General features: G+C 38.7%; 1 protein-coding gene across 1 annotated transcript in view; it reads right to left on the reverse strand.

The window, feature by feature from the left end:
- The window catches only part of LOC149563804 (Calcineurin-like metallo-phosphoesterase superfamily protein), a 226057-nt gene that overhangs the window by 64902 nt on the left and 136628 nt on the right, over window positions 1-24527 (reverse strand). The window contains exon 4 of the mRNA XM_089826937.1: window positions 13867-13927. Within this exon, the coding sequence (XP_089683063.1) occupies window positions 13867-13927 (61 nt within the window). The remainder of the gene's footprint in view (window positions 1-13866; window positions 13928-24527) is intronic.

Here is a 24527-nt window from a genome sequence, read left to right on the forward strand (position 1 = left end):
ATCCTTACCATCAATCCACTCTCAAGAAGAGTGGTGCCAAGAAACTTAAGCCACAATATTATGGTCCATTCAAGATTATCAAAAAAGTGAGAGAGGTGCCTTATGAGTTAGATTTGCCGGCGGAGAGCAAGGTGCACAATGCTTTTCATGTGCTACGCCTCAAGAAGGCGTTAGGACATCATATTGTTCCTTCTATAGTGCTTCCACCTTTGGATGATGAGGGAAAATTGGTATTGGTGCTAGAGGCTATCATTGATTTCAGGGAAAGGAACTTGAGGTGGCATACTATAAGGGAGTATTTGGTGAAATGGAAGGACCTGCTAGTAGAGGATTCGACATGGGAGAATGAGGAGATCTTGCAACATCCGGACTTGAAGTTGCTTGAGGACAAGCAATTTCAAGGAGGGCGGATTGTAATGTCCCTATCTTTTTAGCATCTCAGTGAAACTCTTAGCCTTTACATTCTCCGAAGCCTAAGTGGAGAAAGAAGGAGAAATTGATTCAATTAATTTCTTATAAAGTCATTAAATAAATTAAAATTAAAGGGTGACTTTATATTTAATTTAATTTTCTAGAAGAACAATTAATTATTGTATTGCAAGGGAGAAGCTTCTAGAGAGTGCATTTTCTAGAAATACAACTAATTATTCTATTGGAAAGGGGGAAGCTTCTAGAGAATGCAATTAAATAGTACTTTATTTCCTTCTAGAAGGGATGAAGGAAAAAAATAAATAGAGTTGAGAGCTTCATTGTTAATAATCCGATTATTGTGAATTGCATTTGATATAAAATTGGGAGAAGAAACTAAGGTTTCCGATTGTAGTAAGCCATTGGAGAACGTCAACTCTTCAGTGTTGCAACCATTTGAAGTGGTGAAATATCCACTGAATTTGGTATTCAAGAGAGCTTCAATTCAGGAGTTTTGTTTGTGCTTAAATTGGAGAATACAATTATTGTTGACTACTACAATACGCAAGAACGATGTCGCGCTATAGTACTTATGCTTGATTCATCTCCATCTTTGGACATCACTATTATCAAGTTCCTCTTGCAACTATTAGTAGTTAGCATTGTAATTTTTAGGCATATGATTTTCTATGATAATTCAGAATCAGATTTTAGCATTACTGTAGTCATTATTGTAAGCCACTTGTCTTGGCAAACTCATAGCAACATTGTACATAAGAATGAATTCAATAAAGGAGATACATGTTGCATACCATTTGTTTGACGAAATGTCCATCTAATAGCATATATGATCAGCATAAGAGTTGTATGTCAATTGTTTGTCAAAATGTGGTATGCATTCCATATCTAGTTTCCATGTAAATGCATTGAAAGTACCAAAAGAATTGCACTTGCACATTAGTTCATGGTAAGAGGCATTGTAATTTTATTAGCATTAAAAGGCAGCATACAAGTGTTTAACAATATTCCTTGAGCTAAAATCAGTCAGTTTGGGCAAGGGATATTACATTAGTATTAAAGCTTGTATGCAAAGTGTTTGATGAAATGTCAAACAACTGAATTAAAGAAGAATTTTATGTTTGATGAAGTTATAACCAGTTGGGGTTATTATATCGGCGTCTAAGAGAAGAGGCTAAGGTTGTGCACAACGAAGGGATTTTCTTGTGCGATGGAAGGATTTGATCAAGGATGCCACCTACGAAGGCAAACAAATTCTGGAGCATCCAAGCCTGCAATTGCTTGAGGACAAGGAATTTTCGATTGAGAGGAATGCGATGTCTCCGATATTGTTAAATAATTTAACATAAGTTTTTTTTATATGTTTGGCCCTAACATTGATTTTATTATCTCTCAAGCCCTTTGATTTTTATTTGTCTAGGTGTTGGCCATGTCAACATTATTTGTAATCCTTCAAGATGTTTCCCCGAAGCCATATATAATGCTGAGTTTGTTATAGTTGTAGGCATGCCAATTTTAATATTTATTCACTATTATGAATTCCAAATGGAGTTCTATTGTATACCATTTTGGAGGTGAAAGACCCTCCCTATTTGATTCTAGTGGTTTCAGTGGGAGCAACTCCTCACCCTATTCTGGTTTGTTTTGGATTATTTGTAAACCTGAAGTGCAATCATTATCAAATCCTCTTGTGTGAATCCACACTATGTGAATCCTTCTTTCATTTGTATTTTTGGGCATTGCAGTGAAGTTGAGATACTCCATCTGGATTTGATCATACAATACAGACATTGCACTCACACCCTACATTGTTGTAAATGACTGTAGACACTTCTAATCCCATCATACATAGGCCTTCGATACATTATACGATCTATTCATTTCCCTCACCATATGGACTTCCAACATACCAATCCACCATATAGTGTACGAATTCTCTCTCCTTCACGTGTATGTACCATTATTAACCGTACGGCCAGTAGCCTCCCTTACAACCTTACAGGTCATTCTACCATACACAATTGACTAGTTTGACCATATAGCATCAGCAAATGCCACCGTACGACCCTATCAACATCCAAGTCAAACAAGGTGATCATACAAGGTTGCAGACAAAACAAATTGCACATCTGATAGTTCCAATGATTATTTTATTGTACATCATCAGTCTAATTGGTACATCCAAGATGGCCTCAAGAACATTACAAAAAATCTAGTGTTCTACGAGGTTTGGGGGTGTTTCCTTAGGGGAGGGGGAAACACAATTTAGGAACAGAGGTATTTAGGGTCTAAGTTTGAGAACGTTGGGGGACAACAGGAGTATGGCAGTGGCAGGTGATGGGTTAACGCTATTGACATAATGATAATACATATATTATTACTATTAGCATTGAAAAACTCCTATTAGTTCTAACAAGATAAAGATGTATAACATAATAATTAGTCAAGTAGTAGTATTTTAAGAAATGTCAAAACTGAAATATGAATATCAACTATAAACATCGCAACGACAATATTTGGGCTTCCTTTCCAAGTGTAGCTCTCCAAATTTAGGATGTTGAAGTTTCAAAGTTGCATTAATATAAGTTATGGAATTTTAATAATATTATTGCTATCTCCAAAATTTTCACCCTAATTGCTTTAACTCTTGAAACCCTCAGCGATTTTGGAGTAACATTGGATCAACCAGAGGTTGTGGGTAACCTATAACTTAATTGAACCTCTGAATTCTAGGCCAGTTCCTATCTAATATATCTGATATCTCACCTATGCTAATGAAGACATGAAATTTGTATGGAAAAGGGTAAAGATGTAAACTTAAAAATGGAAAACCTAAGGGCCCGTTTAGCAATGGGAATAAAAGTGGAACAGGCATATGTATATTCTTAAAATTTTGAATTCTCTATTTGGATGCAGTAAATCGGAATTGGAATACGAATAAAATTGGAATACGTATTCCAATTTTGGCCCAAAAATGAGGATTTGCTATTCCACTTAAATAGGTGAAATAGGAATACGTATTTTGTTTACCGTACAGGTAAAGAAAATGAACGCATACAGACAATGAACACGAACAGCAGAATTATATTCGCAATGCCAGAACATACATTAGGCTTCATAATATTCCCAATAGTAGATGAATGATGATTTACAATGATCTCAGACGAGATATAAATAATACCGCCGAACCTTCCTGAAGGAGTCCGTCGGCCACAAATATTCTATCTGCTACAAACTATTTACTGATGACGTCGGCTACAGAATACAGAAACACCGCCGGACATCACCCCATCGGCTACAGAATACAGAAACACCGTCGGACATCATTCCATCGGTTACAGAAACACCGCCGGAACCATCCAGTCGGCTGACACCATGCCCCCCCAAAAAGAAAAGTCGTCTCCGGACGACAATTACAACATATCTAAGACAAATTAACAAACAAAATATATCATCAGAGTGACTACAACAAGAAAAATCTGCTTCTGTCACATCACTTCCACATTCATCCCGTTACATCTATAGCCTCTGCTAACACAATACTATCTCCTCAAGCTGACCTTGATCGCCACCTGTGCTGCTTTCTCTGTTTTCAATTCCACGATACCCTGAGCCAAGTGTCGCTGCACTGCCTCCAACTGGATGATTAGCTCCTCCCGAGCTCTCTACGCATCCACCAAGACAGCCTCCCAGCCAACACCTACTCCAAGTGCCTCTGGTACACAGAAAGTCCATGCCTGCAGCAACTTCAACTCTTCTCCACTGGTCAGACTCCCACGACTGATATCCGCCACGACTGGGGGTTCAGGGGGCAACGCCCCTGGCGAGGTCGAGGGGCAGCGCCCCCGCGGGGTCCTGGGTGCACTTCGTAGTACAGGGCAGGGTCAAGGGGCAGCGCCCCTTGCCGCCAAGACCAAATTAGCACTTCACAACCCACACAGAAATGCGCAAAACCCACCATTTCTGTCATTTTCTGTCGATTCTGCATTCTTTCTGGCAACTACAGATGCGTCCCCTTTCCTTTGACATCATCTGTAACTCATTCTGAACAACTTGAATCTGTCGACTTTTTTTTTTTTTTTTTTGCGGAGATCGACCGGCGGAGACACTCTGACTGGCGGAGGAGTTTTTTTTAAACCCGCGGCCTTCCTTTTTACCAGCGAAGACTACCCGCGGACCTTCCCTTGTTACCGGCGGAGAAAGACCGTTTGTTGATCAACGCAGAGGAGAGAGCGGAGTCTTTTTGGCAGAAAGATTTAGAAGTGCAGAGCAGAATATTTCTAAGTCCGCGGGGCTTTCCTTGCCGGAGAGCTTTACAAGTTTTATGCCCGCGAACAGCTGCCCGCAGGGCTTTTAACAACCCATGGACAGTCTATCCACGAGGACATTCCTGTCACTCCCGCGGACAGGCTGCTGCCTGCGAGGTCTTTGACTCTGCCTGTGGACAGGCAGTTGCCCGCGGGGCTTTAACTCTGCCCGCGGACAGGCTGTTGCCCATGGGGCTTTTCAGTCTGCGGGGCCCCCAAATTTTATTTTATTTTTTTTAAAATTCAATTCTTTTTCAATTTTTTTTTTTTTTTTTAATTTTAAACTTTTTTTTTTTCAATTTTTTTCAATATTTTTATTTATTATTTTTTTTTTTTCAAAAATAAAAATACAGAGGTACCTCAATTTTTCCTCCAGGCGTCGCCATTCTGTAACGACGACAGAGTCAACTGGCCATCCTGTGACAGCGACGGAGTCTTCTTGGCACCATATATTTTGAATTTGGATCCGTTGACTATCGAAGGTACCTTTTGCCCGTCCAAAGTTGATAATCTGATCGCTCCATTGTCACCGTCCTTTTGAATTTGATATGGTCCAACCCATCTAGCCTTAAACTTTTCCACTTTGATTTCCTTCCGACCGTCATACGCCTGACGTCTGTTCTGTGCCACCTCTGTCGCCCACTGTGCCTGCGATCGTCGCACAACTAGATTATTTCCTTGTTGGTGCCCTTCCACTAATTTTATGTTGCAGTGTAACCTTTTCTTTCCGCGCGGTCCATTCACCATGTACCGGGCAGTGGGATCTTTTGTTTTTCTGTGTTCAGACTGTATGTTCTTCCCCTCAGCTTCAGCCATGGCAGCTTTTTCTTCTTCCGCTTCCCTGCATTCCTCCAGACATTCATTTTCCTTTGTTTTGTCACGTTCGTCGACCGTTAACATATTGCAACTCGAAAACAGTTTGTAGTCTTCTATCTGCCAATGGTAAAGGCCATTCACCGAGTCTAGGTCGTCGTCATTCGATCTTCCGTCTAGTCTCAATATTCCTTCTTCGTTCGGTTCCATTCTCTTCTTTCCTTCATCATCACTTTCATTGTCGCTTTCTGAATCTGACGATGTTGCCTCCTCGCCAACCATTTGTGTGTGCAGGTCAATTGTGAATCTTTTGCCTCCACCATCCATTGATAGGGTATTTTGTTTCCAATCATGCTTTACTTTTTCTTGCACCAACCAATCCCATCCCAGAATAGCATCATATCCTTTTCTTTTCAATGGAATAACCACAAAATCCAATAAAACTGGTTGCGTACCAATAGTTACCGTTTGCGCCCTTAAGGTTCCCAACGGTTTGATCCCGTGCTGGTCCACCGTGAGCAACTGGAATGCAGGTGGCCACAGAGTCGGCTTCCCCAACTTCTTCCAGGTATCCTCCGGTAAGACATTCACACTGGACCCTCCGTCAACAATTGTCTCTGTCAAAACATTTCCCAAAATCCCCATCTCGACGACTGCCGGATGCCGTCCGGATGTGAGTGCCAGCAACATTGGGTCTGTTGTCATCACTTCCCTACTGTTCCTTCCTATGTCCTCCGGTGCTTTCGGAAACGGTGTATGATTCAGAATGGTCGTCCGTAATTGGGGCATTGTGAGAAGGAGGTCACTTATCTTGACCGGTATCTCCATTTGTAAGATCTGTCGTACAATGTTTTGTTCTGCGAAGTTCTTTGCCAAGGTGCCGGTGATATCCTTCAACTGAGATGTCCCCACCGACGATGCCTTTGCAATGTCCGACTGCACTTCCCCCACTTTTCTCTTTTCCTTCGCTTGCCTCCGTGTAATTGCCAGAACCTCCTCTACATTCGTGCCAACAATGATCAAGTTTACTCCAGCCTTTGGACATTTGGAATCTTCGTGATCGCCGGGTCCGCACCATCTGCATAATAATTTCGGTGTGTTTGCCACTGTACAATCCCGCGCAAAATGACCCCACAAATTACACGCTTGGCATTGAACGATCGGCCGTCCGTTTGCATCATACTGAGTTTGACTTCGACTCCCATTATTATTGTTATTATTCACATTGTTATTATTTTGCCATCTGTTATTATTCCTGTATCCTCCGGATGTAGCACCGGCGGTATTCGTGTTTCCGCTACTACCCGACGAGGAAGCATCCTGTGTGATAAACACCTGCGGAGATCCTCTTGTCTTCATGTTAAAGGGGCACTCCTTTGTCGAATGGCCCATGATCTGACAAATGTCACAGAATTGGTTCCTTGGACACGATCCTTTAGTATGACCGTCAGTCTTACACTCCGTGCACCACAGCTCACTGCCTTTTGGCTCCTTTTGCATATTTTTAAACTCCATCATGCGAACCATATCCTTCTGTAGGGCACGAACCTTCTTGTTGCTGCCTTCGTCATCGCTACTATCATCTCCCTCAGGCTCGTCATCATCCGAATCAGAGGAGCTAGTTTTCTTCTTTTTTGTCTTTTGCTCACTTTCAAGGTCCAGTGCTTTGTTATACGCGTTCACATATGATGACGGTGGCACAATTTTCATTTTCCTCCGCAACTTCGAGCGTAGGCCGTCCACAAACCATCTTTTCTGCAATCTGTCCGCCAGCTTGCTTTCCATTTTGTTTATTAAGTCTTTTAATCTCTTGGCTAGACGCGGACAGTTTTGTGCTTCCCTTGTTTGGTATTGAAAATCTCTGCTACGATTTCATTATCATCCCGCAAGAGTTTAAATTCCGCCAGGAACTCCTTTTTAATGTTATCCCAGGTATCCAGCTTTTGTGGATCCGTATCCGAAAACCAATCAATTGCCACGCCTCGTAGGGTTGCCGGAAATTGTCTCATCCAGTTGTCTTCATCTGTTATGCCATTTTCCCTCCAGATCGTTTCACATGTTTTGCAATGTCGAATGGGATCGGCCGTACCATCGCCATTGAACTTCGGCAGTTTCTCTTTTGGTCCCGCCATCACAATTGGTTTCTCCTACAACACTGGCGCTCTTCACTCCCACACCGACGATCTGCACTCCCACACCGGCGGTCTGCACTCTCACACCGACAGTTTGTACTCCCACACCGGCAGACTGGTCACCCACACTGGAGGTCTCGACAGCTGCGAACCTTGGTGAAGAAGAAGGATCTTCTGAAGTTGTTTCCCGCGGAAATCTATCCCGAACGAAGAGGTCACTCCACGCTCGTGCTCCCTCGGCACTGCGAGCCGTGCAAGTTGATGCTCTTCTGTCTGAATTTCCTTCCCTCGGCGAACACAAATTCAAGAACTCCTCTCGTGCTTCTGCCACCAATTCCACCCGCTGCCAAGTCTCCTCCAAAATTCCTCCACGCTTCGGTTTCTGTCGGTAATCTTTTGAAATCTCCGTTGGCGTTCGGCTTGCTGTGCCAGAATTAAATTCTCTTGCGCAGTACGGATTCCATCTTTTCCCTTGACCTTATTCCGATCCTTGTTAAGCTGATTTGGCATTAATCTTTATTCCTCCCACCTTCCAGGTTCATAAGGCAACGACGCCAAATGTTTACCGTACAGGTAAACAAAATGAATGCATACAGACAATGAACACGAACAGCAGAATTATATTCGCAATGCCAGAACATACATTAGGCTTCATAATATTCCCAATAGTAGATGAATGATGATTTACAATGATCCCAGACGGGATATAAATACTACTGCCGAACCTTCCTGAAGGAGTCCGTCGGCCACAAATATTCTATCTGCTACAAACTATTTACTGACGACGTCGGCTACAGAATATAGAAACACCGCCGGACATCACCCCGTCGGCTATAGAATACAGAAACACCGCCGGACATCATTCCATCGGTTACAGAAACACTGCCGAAACCATCCAGTCGGCTGACATATTCCTATTTCAATTTTTTAAATTTTAGAAAACATAAATTTTTGAGTCCGTGAATTCCACATCAAATTCTGGGTGAACCAAACAAGAATAGGAATACATAACCCCATTTTTTATTCTAGGATAAGTATTCCTATTACCATTTTTATATTCCCATAATCAAACGGGCCCTAAATGATGAAAACTAAGGTGATACACTAGAATTGATAACGCAAATTACTGTTATACTTGTAACACAATGAACAATTTCAACAAATAATCACGAAAAACACAGCTTGAAAGAACTGTTAATCCATATCAATATTTTAAGAAAAGGTTAAAATATGAACATACGAAAGGAAATAAATCACAATCGAATATATCACTAAGGAAACACAACTCAAAACCTATGAATCATAGATATCAGACATGGAAGATGTAAAACGAGACATTACCCAAAAGGTTTATCAATAAAACACAACTAAATAACATCAATCACCACAAAACATACAACCAAATCCTTTACTCCAAAAGCTGAATCAAATGAAAACTGTATTATGATCAAAGGCCCAAATAACAATATCTTCACATAATAGCTCAGAAAAAATTGAGAAAAAGATGCCAAGGATGAAATATCGCATGCACATCTCTCTCCTCTCAAAATCTGAACCCTTTCTCTATAAACAAGAGGAGCGTATAACAATAAGGAAACAACACCACCTTCCCACAAAATCAGGAAGTGAGGGTCGAAATTACAAATTAACTATTTATAAAAATAGCCTAACTCCAAAAATATGTCTCACGCACTCCAAACTATACCTTGACCACACACACATGTAAACAAATCCAAGAAGACTATAAATGCCAAAAATAGCTCTATAATTGACTCCAAAGTCATGAGTTTGATCTGCGAGTCCAAAAATAGCCACTGAAACCTTTTCCTTGAATTTAGGCATTTAAAAAATGCAACTCTCCTCATAACCTTTAGTTAACATGTGAGTTATTATCTTTGTTTGACAATAATTTAATCTTTAATTATAATTATTACTACTTTTTTTAATTTTAAAATTTTATTATTATTCAATTGATTTATAATGATCAACTAAATAATAATGATTATAAAAATATGGACAACAAAAATAATAATCAAAATAATCAAAACAATTAATACATAAATATAGACTTAAATAATCAAGTCCTATATTCTTATTTTAATTGCTAAGTATAATATCTCCCTTGTGTACCTGAAATATTATGAAGTAAATCATAATTTGAAACGGCAAAAGGTAACCTTAGTCTTCATTCGAGAGTTATCTAGAAACTGCATTGAGAGAGAAAAGAGGGTATGAAACCTAGCTGAAATGGAGGCAATCTGGATGTTTTTGCTCTACTATCTGTGGACTTTATGTTGGTTTGTTCTTTGTTGTGATTCTCGCTTGGATGCCATCATATCTGTTGTTCTTGCTCTGCTTCATTTCGCGGTTCTGCTTCTTGTTGTTGTTTGTCATGAGTCATGGTGGTAGACATTTATGCTGTGTCTTTTGGATCTCTATTTTGTTTCGTGGCTCTACTTCTTGTCTATGCCATGAGTACCTTCTCCATTTCACAGCTCTTTCTTCACAAATTATTGGTTCTAGTTACAGCCATGAGTGCTCTGGCTGTATGCGGAGGTTTTTTGGTTATTTCCTATCTCCAAAGCTTTGTGGAGGTTTACAACTTACTGTTGTAGCCACTATTCATGGTGATTTTGGGGCATTTCGTCTTGCATTTCCTGCTTATAGCCACAACTTGTTCAGATCTGGATTATTATTGTATCTAGCCATGATCAAATATTTGCTAACAGCTTCATTCTTGGTGTTTTGTTGGCTCATTTCCTTGCTGGTTTATGCCGTGACTGGACCCTTGCATATTTTTGTTGTTATATCCTGCTACACATGAAGTCTGCCCGATGTTGTTTGTCATGACTTCATCTTCATGCCGTGGCTTCTTCTCTACAGGGAAATGGTTGATATTCAGCTACCATTAGCTACGGCTTGCTAAATATGACGATTTCATGGGTGTCTTGACAGTTACGGGTCTTGGCTGGGAACATTCTTATGCTGGTGTTATGTGTAATACCATGACTCTTAAGAAGATGTTATGTTCGATGCCTTTACCCACATTCTCAGACACCATTATAGTGTTTGTTTTGACTTTTCTTCACTTCTACTTGCCAAGGCTTGTTCAGATTCCGTATCTCTCCTCTATGCTGTGAGTTATTCTTTTATCATTTTTCTATGGTATTTGCTTGGATTTGCACATATCAAGAATAAAGAATCATTGTTTTGATAGCCATTTTATCCATACAAACCTGTAGAAGTTAGGTTGAATCAGTTATGTGAAATAACTTATGTCTTTCACATATACAAATCCCTATCTGCTGCTCGTAGCTGGTATTTGGATATGAGACATGGCCTTGAGTGTTGTTGTGATTTGGATCACATAGAGTTGTGTATGCAGTCTTTTAGTTCTCTTTTCTCTGCACTTTGTTCCTAAGAAAAATATTAAAACAAAAGGTTTCAAAATAATACAATTCAGTCCCTTTAATTCTTTTTTATTTATTCAGTTTTGGTACATCTTCTTCCCATTGAATAAAACTGTTATAACTTTAATGAGTGACTACTCTAGATACTCATCATTCATATTCACTTGTTTGCACATGTATGCCTTACTGTTTACCTATATTTTTATATTACCAGATGAAATGATTTGAGTGAACACCTTGAAAGCATGGATATTTACTCATATTCTTATTTAAATCTTTCTTCCCTTATTGATGTTTCTCATAGAATATGTAAATTTGTAGCTGTACATTTTCAGATCTTTTACTTTTAATGCAATAAAGAACGTTCTTTTACTAATGCTTTCTCAACTTTGACTGGCTGATTTCTCTATTCATTGCATATTCCTTTCCCTCAGCCTGTAGACCCTTAAACTAAGAATTCCATATGCTCCATTCCAGCACCACTCCTTATGAACTTATCCATATCCCCTGTAGCTTTCACTTTTCAGCATGCTTGTTGATTCATTGCTGCAACTTGATGTTTTCAGCCCTATTATTCCATCTAAAACAGAAGGTTTCAAGCCTATTCAACTTGTCCCTTTAATGCTTTTGCTTTTCTATTATAAATCAGCCATACACAATTCATTCAATCTGTTATGATCCACTGCACAGGAAACAAACATGTTAATACTGAAACATTTATTTTGCTGCGATGAGTACCATCTTAGGACTATGAATGTGAGGTGAAGCGAGGTACTAGCATTGCTTAGATCCATTGGATCTAACCTATCTTTTTTTATGAATGCAGAGATTGGATGCATGGAAGGGATGCGGTTCAGGGCAATGAATAGATGGATGCAGATGGATGCAACTCGACCAGTCAATACACGCAATGACTGGTGCCCATGTCCTTTCCTCTCTTTATACTTCTTTCATGTTATTCATTTTAGTAGAGTAGGAATACATATCAGTGGATAGACTACTCTTATGGTCAAATGTGTAAGACAAATTTACTTTCAGCATCTTTATTCTACGCTTGTAAACATTAATTGTACCATCATGGTGAATAATACAAAAACATGGTATATTATTTCAATATGAATAAAAAATGCTTCTTTTTTGCAATTCTAAGTATCACTTGAAAGTGATAAACATGTATGCTTTACTCCATTTGAACAAGTGTGAAAATTGAGTAGCAATTATAAAATTAGTTGCATATGTAATGTTCTTTTCTTTTACTATATAGTGTTTTCAGGTCATTTCAGGGCACTAAACTATGAGTGTTCTGCAGCAAAGGTAGATCTAGAAAAACCACTCAAGAGAAATTATTCTAAGACAAACAACCATGAGATAATCATTTATAAAAGAGCATCTTTTCACATCATTATCTGCATTTGATAAGAGGGAGACCTATTGTAATGAAAAGTCTTGAACAATGAGAACCCTCAAAAAATTAATACAATAACATTACCTTTGAATCTTTGAATTTTGAAGTCTCTTTTACTATTTATTTAGGGTTATGTTGCTATAGTTTATTTAAGGTTTATTTTTTACATTTTCAAAAGGAAATGCCTGGACATTTCTTTAATATTGAGGATACTTCTGAACATCTCAACATCCACCAATGGCATCCCGTCTAAAAGGAAACATCTCTTATTGGATTGCAATCGAGGGAAATGTCCCTGAATTGGCGAAGAAGCATGACAGAGGTGGGGGTATGGTTGAGAGATGTTTTCAAGGCATCCCTTTATCCCTAAAATCATGGAAAAATCAAAAATCACTTTAGTTTTAAATAGTTATAATTAATTATTAGTTGCCATAAATAATTTAATACAACATAATAATAAATGATCAATTGGTTATTTGATTATTTGATTTTGTAATTCACCAAAAATGGGACATAACATATTTGCATTGAAACACTAGGTCTAGATAGTTAAAAAGAAGAGATGTAATAAAATTTCTTCTTGGTTGGCTGCAGTTAGTAAGTTGTGGGTCTTAGCATAGCACTTTAAATTTGAATATCTCATGGTACACATATCCAGTCCCTTCCTATATAGGTTTTAAGAGGCATCATGCTCATGAACACCTTATTAAACACTAATACAAAGCCTTGACTTTAAAACAGAAACTCTTTTTTCAACTTATGCTGGCCACTAGGATAAATTATAGGGTGATAAATATATCCAGAACACTTGTTTTCAGGAATCAACTGCAAATTTGCTCAAATAGCACTAGATGTTGGCTGCCCCATTATCTTTACATCCCCTAAGGAGTATTTTGCCTATGACACACATGATGGACAATAGTTTGTCTTTGCCTAGAAAATCTCAATTTTAGAACAGTTAAAAGAGTGAAACTGCCACGTACCCTGCAGTTTTCACATTCAATTGAGTTCAGCCTAATGCAAAATTCTTCTATATTATACACTTCTTTTGGTAAGTTGCATAAAAGTTACTGATAATGTACATTATTTTCCCTTCCACTTACTCCATATATGTGCTTGCAATTAGCTCAAGTATGCAACTACTGGATACTAATCATCAATGGCAAGAGTGGATAAGGCTTCATCGATAATGAATGATAAAATAAGCACACCTTTGCGGGTACCTACTATGGAACTACCATAGTTTGAATATTGAATAAAGGTGGTCAAAATAAAAATCAAATCTACATTTGATTTACCTTAGCTCACTGACAATTCAGTGTTCAAATGTAGTCATACAACAGTGAAAAAAATACGCAAGGAACTATTAATACCTTAATTTGTTTTCCAACAGGTCCAAACACATATGAAGCATACACACCTGCTTGTTTACGTCTGCAATAAAACAGAACAATTTATCAACGCAAGCATTGAATCTAAGTATGACAATCACCTCTTGTATGAATACTAAATTCAGAAATTGTTTACGTAATTAACTAATACTGTTATATGAGAAGATTGAGCAGCACCTACTATCCAAATTAGTATCCTGTCCGGCAACTTAATAACAAAAAAGAGAACATAAAATGGCACGAAATGACTTAATTAGTATCTTGAATGACAAATGATAGAATGAATTGATAAAACAGAAACACATTAAGGTGGAAACAACTTAAAATGAGCAAGAAACCACTTGAAGGTAGCTGTTGACACAAAAGTCTGCGCCCCTGCTTGAGGTATTACCCTCAAGTGACCTTCTGTAATATGAAAACAACCTCCAAGTGTGGGACTTGCGCTCTAAGGCTGAATCTCCAGAGAAGGCCGGCTTCCTCATTATCAGGGTGCATCTAAACTACTGCTTGAGAGAAAAAGGAAGGAAACTGAAAGTAAAATGCTGAAAGGGAAAGAAGGGTGATGCAAAGAGATAATATTGTGGTTACAATCCCTGCCTATGACTGCACAAAACATCAATGAAAACCCAAAATTCACTAATCTTAACTCTATTCTACTTCCTAAAGGACCACATGCAGCTTTGGAGCTGATTGAAGTGCTGAAAGGAAAGATATTGCACCATGCAGCAACTACTAGTAGACTTAACACAACATATGAATCAAGAAAAACAGAAAACAAACACTCACTACAAGGAAATAAACATGCACAAGTTAATGAATCACAAGATAGGTAAGAAACAGAGATTTCATTAATGGAAGGGAAAAATTGCAGAGCATAATGCTGCTGCAAAATACAAATAGAGAAGAACCCCCGAAAACACATTTGCAACTGCCTTTTAAAGAGTTCAAGCACATCTCTAATGTTTACATTTAGTTCAAACCCTAACCAAGGTAGAGTCAAGTTGCAAAGGAGAGCAATAATTGAAAAGTCAGAATGAGATCTGATCTTGAAGTGCAATATGATGCTGGAAGTGACAGGATGAGACCAAAACAAGTGCACCCAGCTGCAAGAGATCAAATCACAGAAATTTGATCATTTCATGCATTAAAGAGGCATGAGGGGAAGCCCAAGAAGTCGTTGGGCATTGAAGAACTGGCCTGATGGCATGCCATGGACAAAGAAAATTGCGGGGAAGGATAACAGGACGTGTTATCTGGCCCACAACATGTCGGGTTGACCGCAAGGGGGAATCTAATTTCCCCGAGATTGAATGTTGGTCGTCGATATAGATCTTCCATTGAAATGAACGGCCCAGATGTGGTGAGAATCTCCCCCAGCAACAGATTAAGTTGCCACCGTCAGTGCAGATCTTCCCCTCGAGATGGATGGCCGAGATGCAAGAGAATCTTCCTCAACGAGAGATTAAAACACAGTTCTTGGATCAAAATGTTCTTTATTTCCAGCTAATGGCTGAGATGCAATGAGGAGACTCCAAGATGTGCCAGAAGCAACAGCTATTGTGCGACTGTGGGTTTCAAAGACTCCACAGAAGGAATAAATGTCGGAATGGCGACACTTGGCAGCATCTTGCGCTTTTAGGAAGATGTGTAGATAGCTCACGAAAACACGAGAGTCATCAAATCTCATAGCTAGAGTCAATCTGACCAAGAACAAACTGAATTAACTTGGCGAAAGGACTCCAGCCCAGCTAAAGAACAAACTGAGTCAACTCAGTTAATGCAAAAAACTAAGCCAACTAGACAAAAGAAGGGACCAAGTTAACACAAAATGTTAGTCGCCAACCTTAGTGGGCTAACCGAAAACAAAAAATTTAAACCATTGAAGATTTCTCTAATTGGATATCAGTGATGGGTTGAATGGGGGGCAAAAATGGCCAACAGTAACCATTCAAGTGCATGAACTAGCTTAAAAAATATAAGTGTTTGCCCTTCATTAAAGAAGAAGCACTAATTGACATGAACTATACCCCATTTCTAACCCAAGTTTTATTCTTCCTTTTACTACATATGGATAAAGATACTTCATTGAGAATGGGTGTTTCTATAACTTCCCTCCTGTCTTTTTGTGTGATTTCTTTCTTAGACACTACCCTATTGATGGTATGTTACCTAGTACATTGCATCCCTATCAACCAACATTGGTCATTAATGGATGCTCCACTCTCCTTTAAATACTCATTTCCAAAACCCTTAGGTTTATCATTGCATGGAGCAAGACCTACCCTCTAACTCTTACATTAGCTCAACTTGGGATTTTTGAACAATCCTGCATAATTGATGGCAGTACCACAATGCATTAAAAGATTTTGTACAAGGAATTTCAGTTTTTTCAAAATTACTAACTTCTATTTATTTCTTGGAATACAAACTTTTGAAGCACAATCACAAAAGAATTGTTTTGCATTATTGCCATAGTTCTGTCATGTTTCCTAATGGGGGGTAAGTGAGATGGGTTTCAGGATGAGGGGATCAAAGGCCTAAATTTGGGGACGATGTTGATGTGTGTTTTATGACTGGCAAACAATAGAACAAGATATCAAGATATCTTATCCTTTTTTGATCAAAATCTCATGAATGCTAAGATTACGAAAAGATCATATGGGTGACTCCAAAGTTCCTTTCATATCAAGTCTTGACTGTGGATAAGCTCAATGCTTGATGTGATTTGTTGTTAATCACGAGAGCCTTACGTTTGCATGCTGAAGTTGATTTCAAATCATACTAGCTAGGAGCTATAGAAAGATTTTGCACTGATATTTGTGTGTGTGTTGAACTTGAAACCTAGTGTTCTTGCAACATGTGTAGATTGTTTTGAAAATAGAGTTTCTCTAGCTGATATTCTTTTTGAGAGCAAACAACATACACTCGTCTATCATTATCAAGGATCTCTCTTTCAAGAACTTTGGTAGTACGCATTGGTACGAACCATTGCACCAAAACCTCGAGGTGCTAGTGAAGGTCATCCCCCAAGATCATAACATCCCACCACGCTCCATAGTCCAAACAATGGGTTGGATGTGCACCCATAGGATGGGCCATCCCTTCGCCGTATGAGCCCTGGACGAACATTGTGATGCCGGCGTTGCCACCCCCTCTAAGACTCGAACTTGGGTGGAGGCTCTAATACCACATGGTACGAACCATTGCACCAAAACCCCGAGGTGCTAGTGAAGGCCACCCACTAGGATCATAACACGCATTTTCTACCTCAAGATTTTGAGCAACCACGACATCCTATTTTGCTGTATCTGTTTCCCAAGTATGAACCTAAGTTTGCAACTCTCCAAGTAAGGCTTCCGCATCATTGAAAACCACTCCTGAATCTCGTATGAACTTCTCCCTAACCTCCACTATTCCACTAAGCCAACTATCTATGAAAGTGACCAACGTCTTCCATTATTGAATCTAGTTTAAAAACATTTTACTCTTGGGGGAAGTGGGACCAAACAACTAAGGTGCTTGTGTCAGGGGGAGTGGCTCGAAATTGCTAAAGGTATCGATAAACTCTACCATATATCTAATTATTTACCTCAGCTCCTTTTTATCCCAATCATTGTTCCATGATCGTGTAAGCTTATGCCAAGCAAATTCCTCCAAGAGGTGATTATTTGCTTCTCTGTCTAGAGCCCCCAGATCAATCTTCATCTCAAAACCCTCAATGTTTAGCTCTTGGGCACCTTCCTTAGGTTTATACATGGCAACCTTTGTTGTCTAGCAACCAGTTTTAGTGTGTGTTGAAACCCTCATAGTAGTCTCCATTATTTTCCTTGCATGAGTTTTCACGATGTACTTACCATATCTTTGAGTAGGATTGAAATAGGCACCAAGCCATGTTTCCTGTTCACCAAATTAGTTAGCCATTTTTGCACAGGACCTATTGCTTATCTTTTCTTTTGTAGATTTTTGAGGGGTACATAGGGTGTTCATAGTAGAATCGCCAAGGCCAAACAAGTCATCCTTCTGATGGTCTACAACCGAGGACAGTGAATCAAGGTTTTTTTCCTTCTCCTGATCTAGGTCCACATACACTATCTCCTTGTTGGCCATTTTCTTATGTTTCTGGGATTTTTTCTGTGCTACAAATTGAGCAATAGTTTCATGGGTGCACTTATGAGAGGTTGCTCTCGTACCTTTGGATTGAAGCTTACCTACTATTATCTGCATTTTCAACTTGGTCCCCTTAATTTTTCTTGGTCTTCTAAAAGAGTCTTAAATAAAGCTTTGAACCTCAAACTTGAACCTAAATGTTCAAAGGTTTAAAGTCGCCCGTTCTCATGTTGAAAAGCTTTCTTAAGTTCTGCATTTTATTGAAACCAAACCTTCAACTTGAACCCATGAACCAAATGGTTTAAAGGTTCGAAGGTTCATCTTTTGTGCTTATACACCCGACATGAAGTGTTGTGTTTCATAGTTGACCCTAGTGCTCCTGCTTGAAGTTGAACTTTGAACCCCTTGAAGTTAGTTCAAGTTCACAGTTCACTATAATGAAAGCCTTCCTAAGTCATTGTGGGTTTGTTTTAATGATAACTTTGTCCCAATGTCTTCTTGGTGGATTGAACTTGAATCTTGAAACGATCATTTTATGGTTCGAGAATTCAATGTTCATGAGCTTAGGAGTTGGTCGCCCATAGACACATGGTAGTACAAAGATAATCTTTCTAGGAAAGATGAAAAGACATGCATTTAATGATAATTAGTTAAGGTGATGGTGGAATGAAACTCAATATATGCGGAAGTGAAGGCACTCATTAATGAGTAAGAAGCCCTGACAAATTGGTACTTTCCCTTATCATTTAGTGGACTTGTCCTCTAGGTATGTACTATGTACTACCATAAAACCCCTTTTTTCCAGTAAATGCCATGATTTTCTAGAAGAAGCAAGTCTGATGTATCTACTCAGAGTTGAAAGTCAGTAGAAAGTAGGGTCTGCATTAAAGGATTTTTGTGAATCCAAGCACAGTGAGACATTCCTTACCTAAATCCTCTGCTTTTGTTTTCTTTCAGTATTTTAAAGTTTACTTGGTTTCTTTCCATATCCTACTTAGTTTTGCAAGTTGAAACCTACACATTTTAATGGTCACCCCACCCCCTAAGATACCCAGAGAAGAAAATTGGACCTTTAATGAGTTTCTTGCCACAATTAGGGGACACAACCCTTGTGGATGAGGAGATTCAAAAGGTATTGTCTATGTTCAAAAATGTCTGCTCTAGGTCCATAGTTGAAAGAGTGTCTAAAAGCGGTCTAGTTCAAGCCGCTAGTTTTCTTGAAGCCATCCCTTGCCCTGAGCTGGTGCTAGAGTGTAGGGATAAGTATGATGTTGTTGAAATATGTATCTGGAACCACAATGGTGAAGCCTTGGTGTACGTAAATTGTATCATTGTCATGGGAGCTCTACGAATTCCACCCAAAGAAGAATATGAAGACTGGACTATTAGTGTAATAACCCTGAGTGGCTATATCTACTTAACAGCAACTTCTTCCCACTAATTTATGAGTTTGACATTTCACCAAACACTTGGCATGAAAGCTATTATGCTGAATAGGAATAGTTAAGATATGACATTACATCGAAGTTTATGGCATACAATTAAATACTCATTGTTGCTTGCAAACTCTAGGACAATACTGATATGAATTTAGTCGAGAAATTTGACTAAATATAAATTCCTTAAACAATCCCACAGTGTGATATAAATGATCACCTATAGTAGTACCTAGAAAGATAACACAAGTATGATGGAGCCCTTAAATGGATAAAAACTCTCAAAAGTTGAATGTAACTTGCTGCCAATGAATGTAATCATGGAACATAGACACTTCCAGGTCAAAACAAGCCTCTTTGCTCCCTAACTCTACCTTCTAAATGAATGTCGTTGCCTCTAGATAGCCTACAGCTAGCAGAAAATACCAACCATGGTTCATATAATGGCTGTGATCTGGTTATGATTCTCAGAACTCATGCCAATTGACTTGTACAACTGATCTCTTGGTACAGGCCTCAAACAAAATGTTTGATAAACTGGATCAAGCTTGGTGATGCAATTTATCTTCCCTCAGCTCCACGTTAATGGCCAAAGGCCCTAACAGAAAATCACAGATGTTCTGTACTGAAACCCGATCTGCCCTTCAATTCATTACAAACTGCAGGTCTTTCCTTCTTGCTGATTGTTATACTGGAACTGCACACGTGGGTAATAGATAGCTTTCCACACGGCTGGCAGATAATGCAGACCGTACTAAGAATCGCTGCCCAGCTCTGCAAGGAGTGTATATTAATTCAGAACTAACTAAAACCCCAAGCTAATGACAGGTTACTCTGTGTGGATGTCGTTACCAACACCCAATCTGCTATGCAATTTTTCCACAGGAAGCGATCACAGTATCCTTAGGAGTAGTCAGTCAGCTCTAAGTTGATTGTAGAATGCAATGTGAACGCCCAACGTCACCTGCTGGAAATTACGGCAGCTCCCCTAATCAGATTCGATCACAGTTCTACAGTCTCTAAATTGTAAAGACATGACCGAATTCAATTTCCCAATCCAGCTTCCTCAATAAATTCAATTCTCCAAGCTACAGTGTAAACAGTAGGAGAATATGCAAATGTTATACCTCAGCAACGAATTGCAGTCAACTTTCAAGTTAAACTTCAGAATGATAAAACAAATCTCCCAAACACAAACAATCACAGATAGGAGATTAACCAATGAAATCATTATACATCAGCAGTGACTCCAGACAATCCTTAGAAACCCTTATACTTCAGCAAGGGCATACAATTAAGAATCCAGGAAAAGCCACAAAGGCACAATAAGAAAATATATAATCAAGTGTGTCTTCTTCCAATGAAAAGAGCTCTCATTTATAAGTTTTTCCTTGGCAAAAGTTTCCATAAAATTCCACTTCAAAAAACATGGAAGTTTCTCAAAAGAACTGAACACTAGAAACTTTCCAACTTGCTTTTTAGAAATATCTCTTTAAGTCATTATTTATAATAGCATAAACATTATTATAATAATGCAACTCAATGATTAAATAAATAAGAGCTCAAGTAATTTTAAACCTGATCAACTGCAGGTGGTACCAACTGCCAAGTCATCCACTATGCTACTAAAAATAGCAACTACCCAAAATAGACTTACTAAAAATAGTAAGTAATCAACTAAGACCCCCAAAACATCTTGTTAGCTCACATGGGTCACTATGATGAGCTAACTCAAACAACTACACAGACTAACCAAAAATGGGAACATTAGAATTAGTTTGTCATACTCCCAATTTACAACCAATTCTAAAGATTTGAATAGCGTTATTGCTAAAAATTGGTTACTGAAGCCGGAGAAAGGTGGCTCTTGCATATTGAGACCCCTAACCAAGGAACATATGTAATGACCCTTACTATAAAGGTCACTAAAAACCCAATACTGTACTGTGGCAATTCGTTAAATAGTTTGCAAACAAGCTCTTAATACTGAACTGTGGCAATCCGTTAATACTCGGCATGCAACTGTTAATAGGTAAGGATGTAATGACTCAAATAATTTACCAGAGGGCTAGTTGTTTAACAAAATGCAATAGATAATCATACCATCAAGGTTCAGGAAAGAATCTAATTACAAGTAATTCCATTCAATATTCAATAACGATCCAATCATTGATTACAAAGTCCTAACTTGATATATATATCTTAACAATATCAAAAGAAAACCTGAATTTGCCGTACCATTAGATGACGTGGGATGACCAGATTTATTCCTGATCGCAACGACTGGTTTGGGGTTCGTACACACCCTCTTTAGCTATGATGACGAAACTGGCCGCTTGATGGCTATGCGGTTATCCACGTTAATGGCAGATTATGCAATATTATTCCTTGAGGACAAATCGCAGGCTGCACACGCATTAACCAATATGGAGATCGCAGGTACCTGAGGTTTCATCGAATACACTCCTCCATGTCCGATTGCAAGCCGGCTGATGTAGTAACTGACGGGTTTGGGACTGTTCCTTTACCAAATCGTGCTGAATGCCAAAACTTACTCCAAAATGGCGAACTGGTCGGCTGAGTCGAGTTGTTTCCAGCTATCCCGTGAAACGCCCAATATTAAATCACGATTTCCGCCGAGTCCAGAAGAGTCCGCATTCAATCTGTAAACCTGCGGAGTATTCTTGCTATTTCTTTAACTTCCCAACAAGTAACGGAAACCGACGACCTTGTTTATTCTTCTGTCCCGCCTGCCAATTCGTCCATCCCTGCGCGGTAAACTCTGACCTTTAAAACAGCGCCCAACTGATTTAATTCGAGTCCGGCTATAAGGAATAGCGCTACGATTCTTATGGAAAATTCGGCGATGTAATTGGTATTGTTTAAAGTGGCTTCACTGCCCGGATTTAGATTAATTCTCAACCTTACGGCTATCACTGAACCGCCTGGTATGGGCAAGAAAAATTGTGCTAGATTGTGACTTGCGAATGTTTATTTAATTCTCCATGCTCCACGAAATGATCTCAATGGTATACGGAAACACTGCTAAAGATAATTCTGGAATTCGTTCTTCTACCCTTGATCGGTTCACACTGCGACCTCTCTACCATAGATTCAAACCTTCCACTGTAGAATGCTTAACTTGATGTGGACTGAACCGACTGGGTTCGGGTAAGACCATGTGGCAATACAAATTCAACCAGGTAAATGTGCTTCCAGTTTCCTTCAAGTACCTCCAATCGGGCAATATCAAGCTTTCTTCTTCGAACAACAAATTTGACCTTAGGTCACAGATTCTGCGAATAGCTTAGATCCTCAAAAATCAATTCTCAGAATGATCTTCCAAAATTTTGGCCTTAGACCCAAATTTATGCCCTGATGAAATGACTGATTGTCACCTCCAATCTGCAATAATTCAGATGATATTTCACACCCTCAAAATTGCGTACCTATTGAGAGTTTTCGTTCTCAATGGCCAGTTGTGACAATTGCAGAAACCCTAGGTTCCACAATGCACATGTGATTGAATCACAATCTGATAACAAGAGAGAAATAACAACTGCTTGCTTAGAATGAAGCCCCGGGGTGCCTATTTATTCTTTTCTCTCCACTTTCTCTAGAAACTTCTAGAACATTTTTGATTTTATCTATTAAGTGACTTTATAAAATATTTTTATAATCCAAGTCACTTTATTAAATTAATTAAATATAAAGTTACCTTTTAATATTTATTTATTTGATAACTTTATAAATAATTAACTTAATATCACTTATTTATTTAATTAAAATGATTAATTAGTCGTCCTCATAAAATATTCATTATTTTGGACAACCAAGTTAATCAAATTAATTAAATCAGACTGCCTCCGAAAATGGGGACATGACAACATATGACACTAGAAGTCAAGGATGTAATCATCTTCTTAAACAAGGTAAAGGGGAACCAACATGCCTTCTTGTGGGAGAATTGGATTTATTTCTTCATCCAAAATGTGCTTGACGAAAGAAATTTCATCAATTGGGCCAAAATCATCACGGATAGGTTTTATGAGGAGCTTTCTCAAGCACTGCGGCAAAAGAAGAGAAATCCTAATGATTTCCGAAGAGTTCAAGATACTTTTTTGGCTAAGTTAGAATTTGAGTTGCAAGGGAAAGAAAAAAAAGGGTTGTCTGCAGAGGGTATGCAATTGATCACAATTTATGGTAGCTACTTTATACAATTTTCTAAATTCACTTATCTAAGGGTTGGAGGGTTTTAGGGGCAACCTTTGAAACTACCAAGATATTGTTTAGACAGATATGCCCTAATTGAGGTATGCTGCTAAGAAGCTGAGGTAGACGAGTTATAAAACCAGGAAAGATTCTGAGTATATCTTTCCTATTGAGTTGGGTCATTATTGCTGCAAAAGCATCCAAGATGCTTTCAATTTGAAGGAGGAATTAAAGACTATGAATCTAGAGCCCCATTCTACTAGACCTAAATTTGATGGTAAAAACTTCGCCAAATCTTAGTTTGAACTTGATCCTTCATTTGTCCATGAACCTCATGTAGAAGATTATGGGCCGATTGCTAAGATGATTTTGAACTAAGGAAAAGGTTGTGGTCCCGGTTTACTATGAAGCAAATCATAGAATTTAGGCTTCCAATGAAGGTTGTTCGAATTAAAGAAGTCAAGAATGAAGAGGTATTAGACCCAGTGTATGTAGAACAAGTTGAATCTTTTCCCATATCCAAATTGGATTGGCACAAGCCAAAAGAGGATGACTTTCATGGAAGGATTGTGTCTGTCATTAACAGAACTAAAGAATGACTTAAAAAGAAAAGACAGTCGAAGTCAAAAGGAATAAAGCACCCTCCACAAATAACTTCAACTAGTTCTAGCTTAGTCGTACCTTCCCCTAATACTGATAAGGTTGCATCATGTTCCCCTGCAAGTGATCAAGGTCTTGAACAAGAAATTGAACCCCCTGCAAAAGAGTCAATTTAGCTTTAAGAATAATCCTCACCGCGGGTTACCCATTTTGGGACCAGAAAAGGAAGAAACAAGAGGTCGTAGTGGTGCTAGATAAGGAACCCAATGAAGGAGATTCAATAGCAAA

The sequence above is a fragment of the Cupressus sempervirens genome, chromosome 4 (assembly GCF_028749045.1).
Source record: "Cupressus sempervirens isolate cs-2001-9-10 chromosome 4, ASM2874904v1, whole genome shotgun sequence".
Lineage (NCBI taxonomy): Eukaryota > Viridiplantae > Streptophyta > Pinopsida > Cupressales > Cupressaceae > Cupressus > Cupressus sempervirens.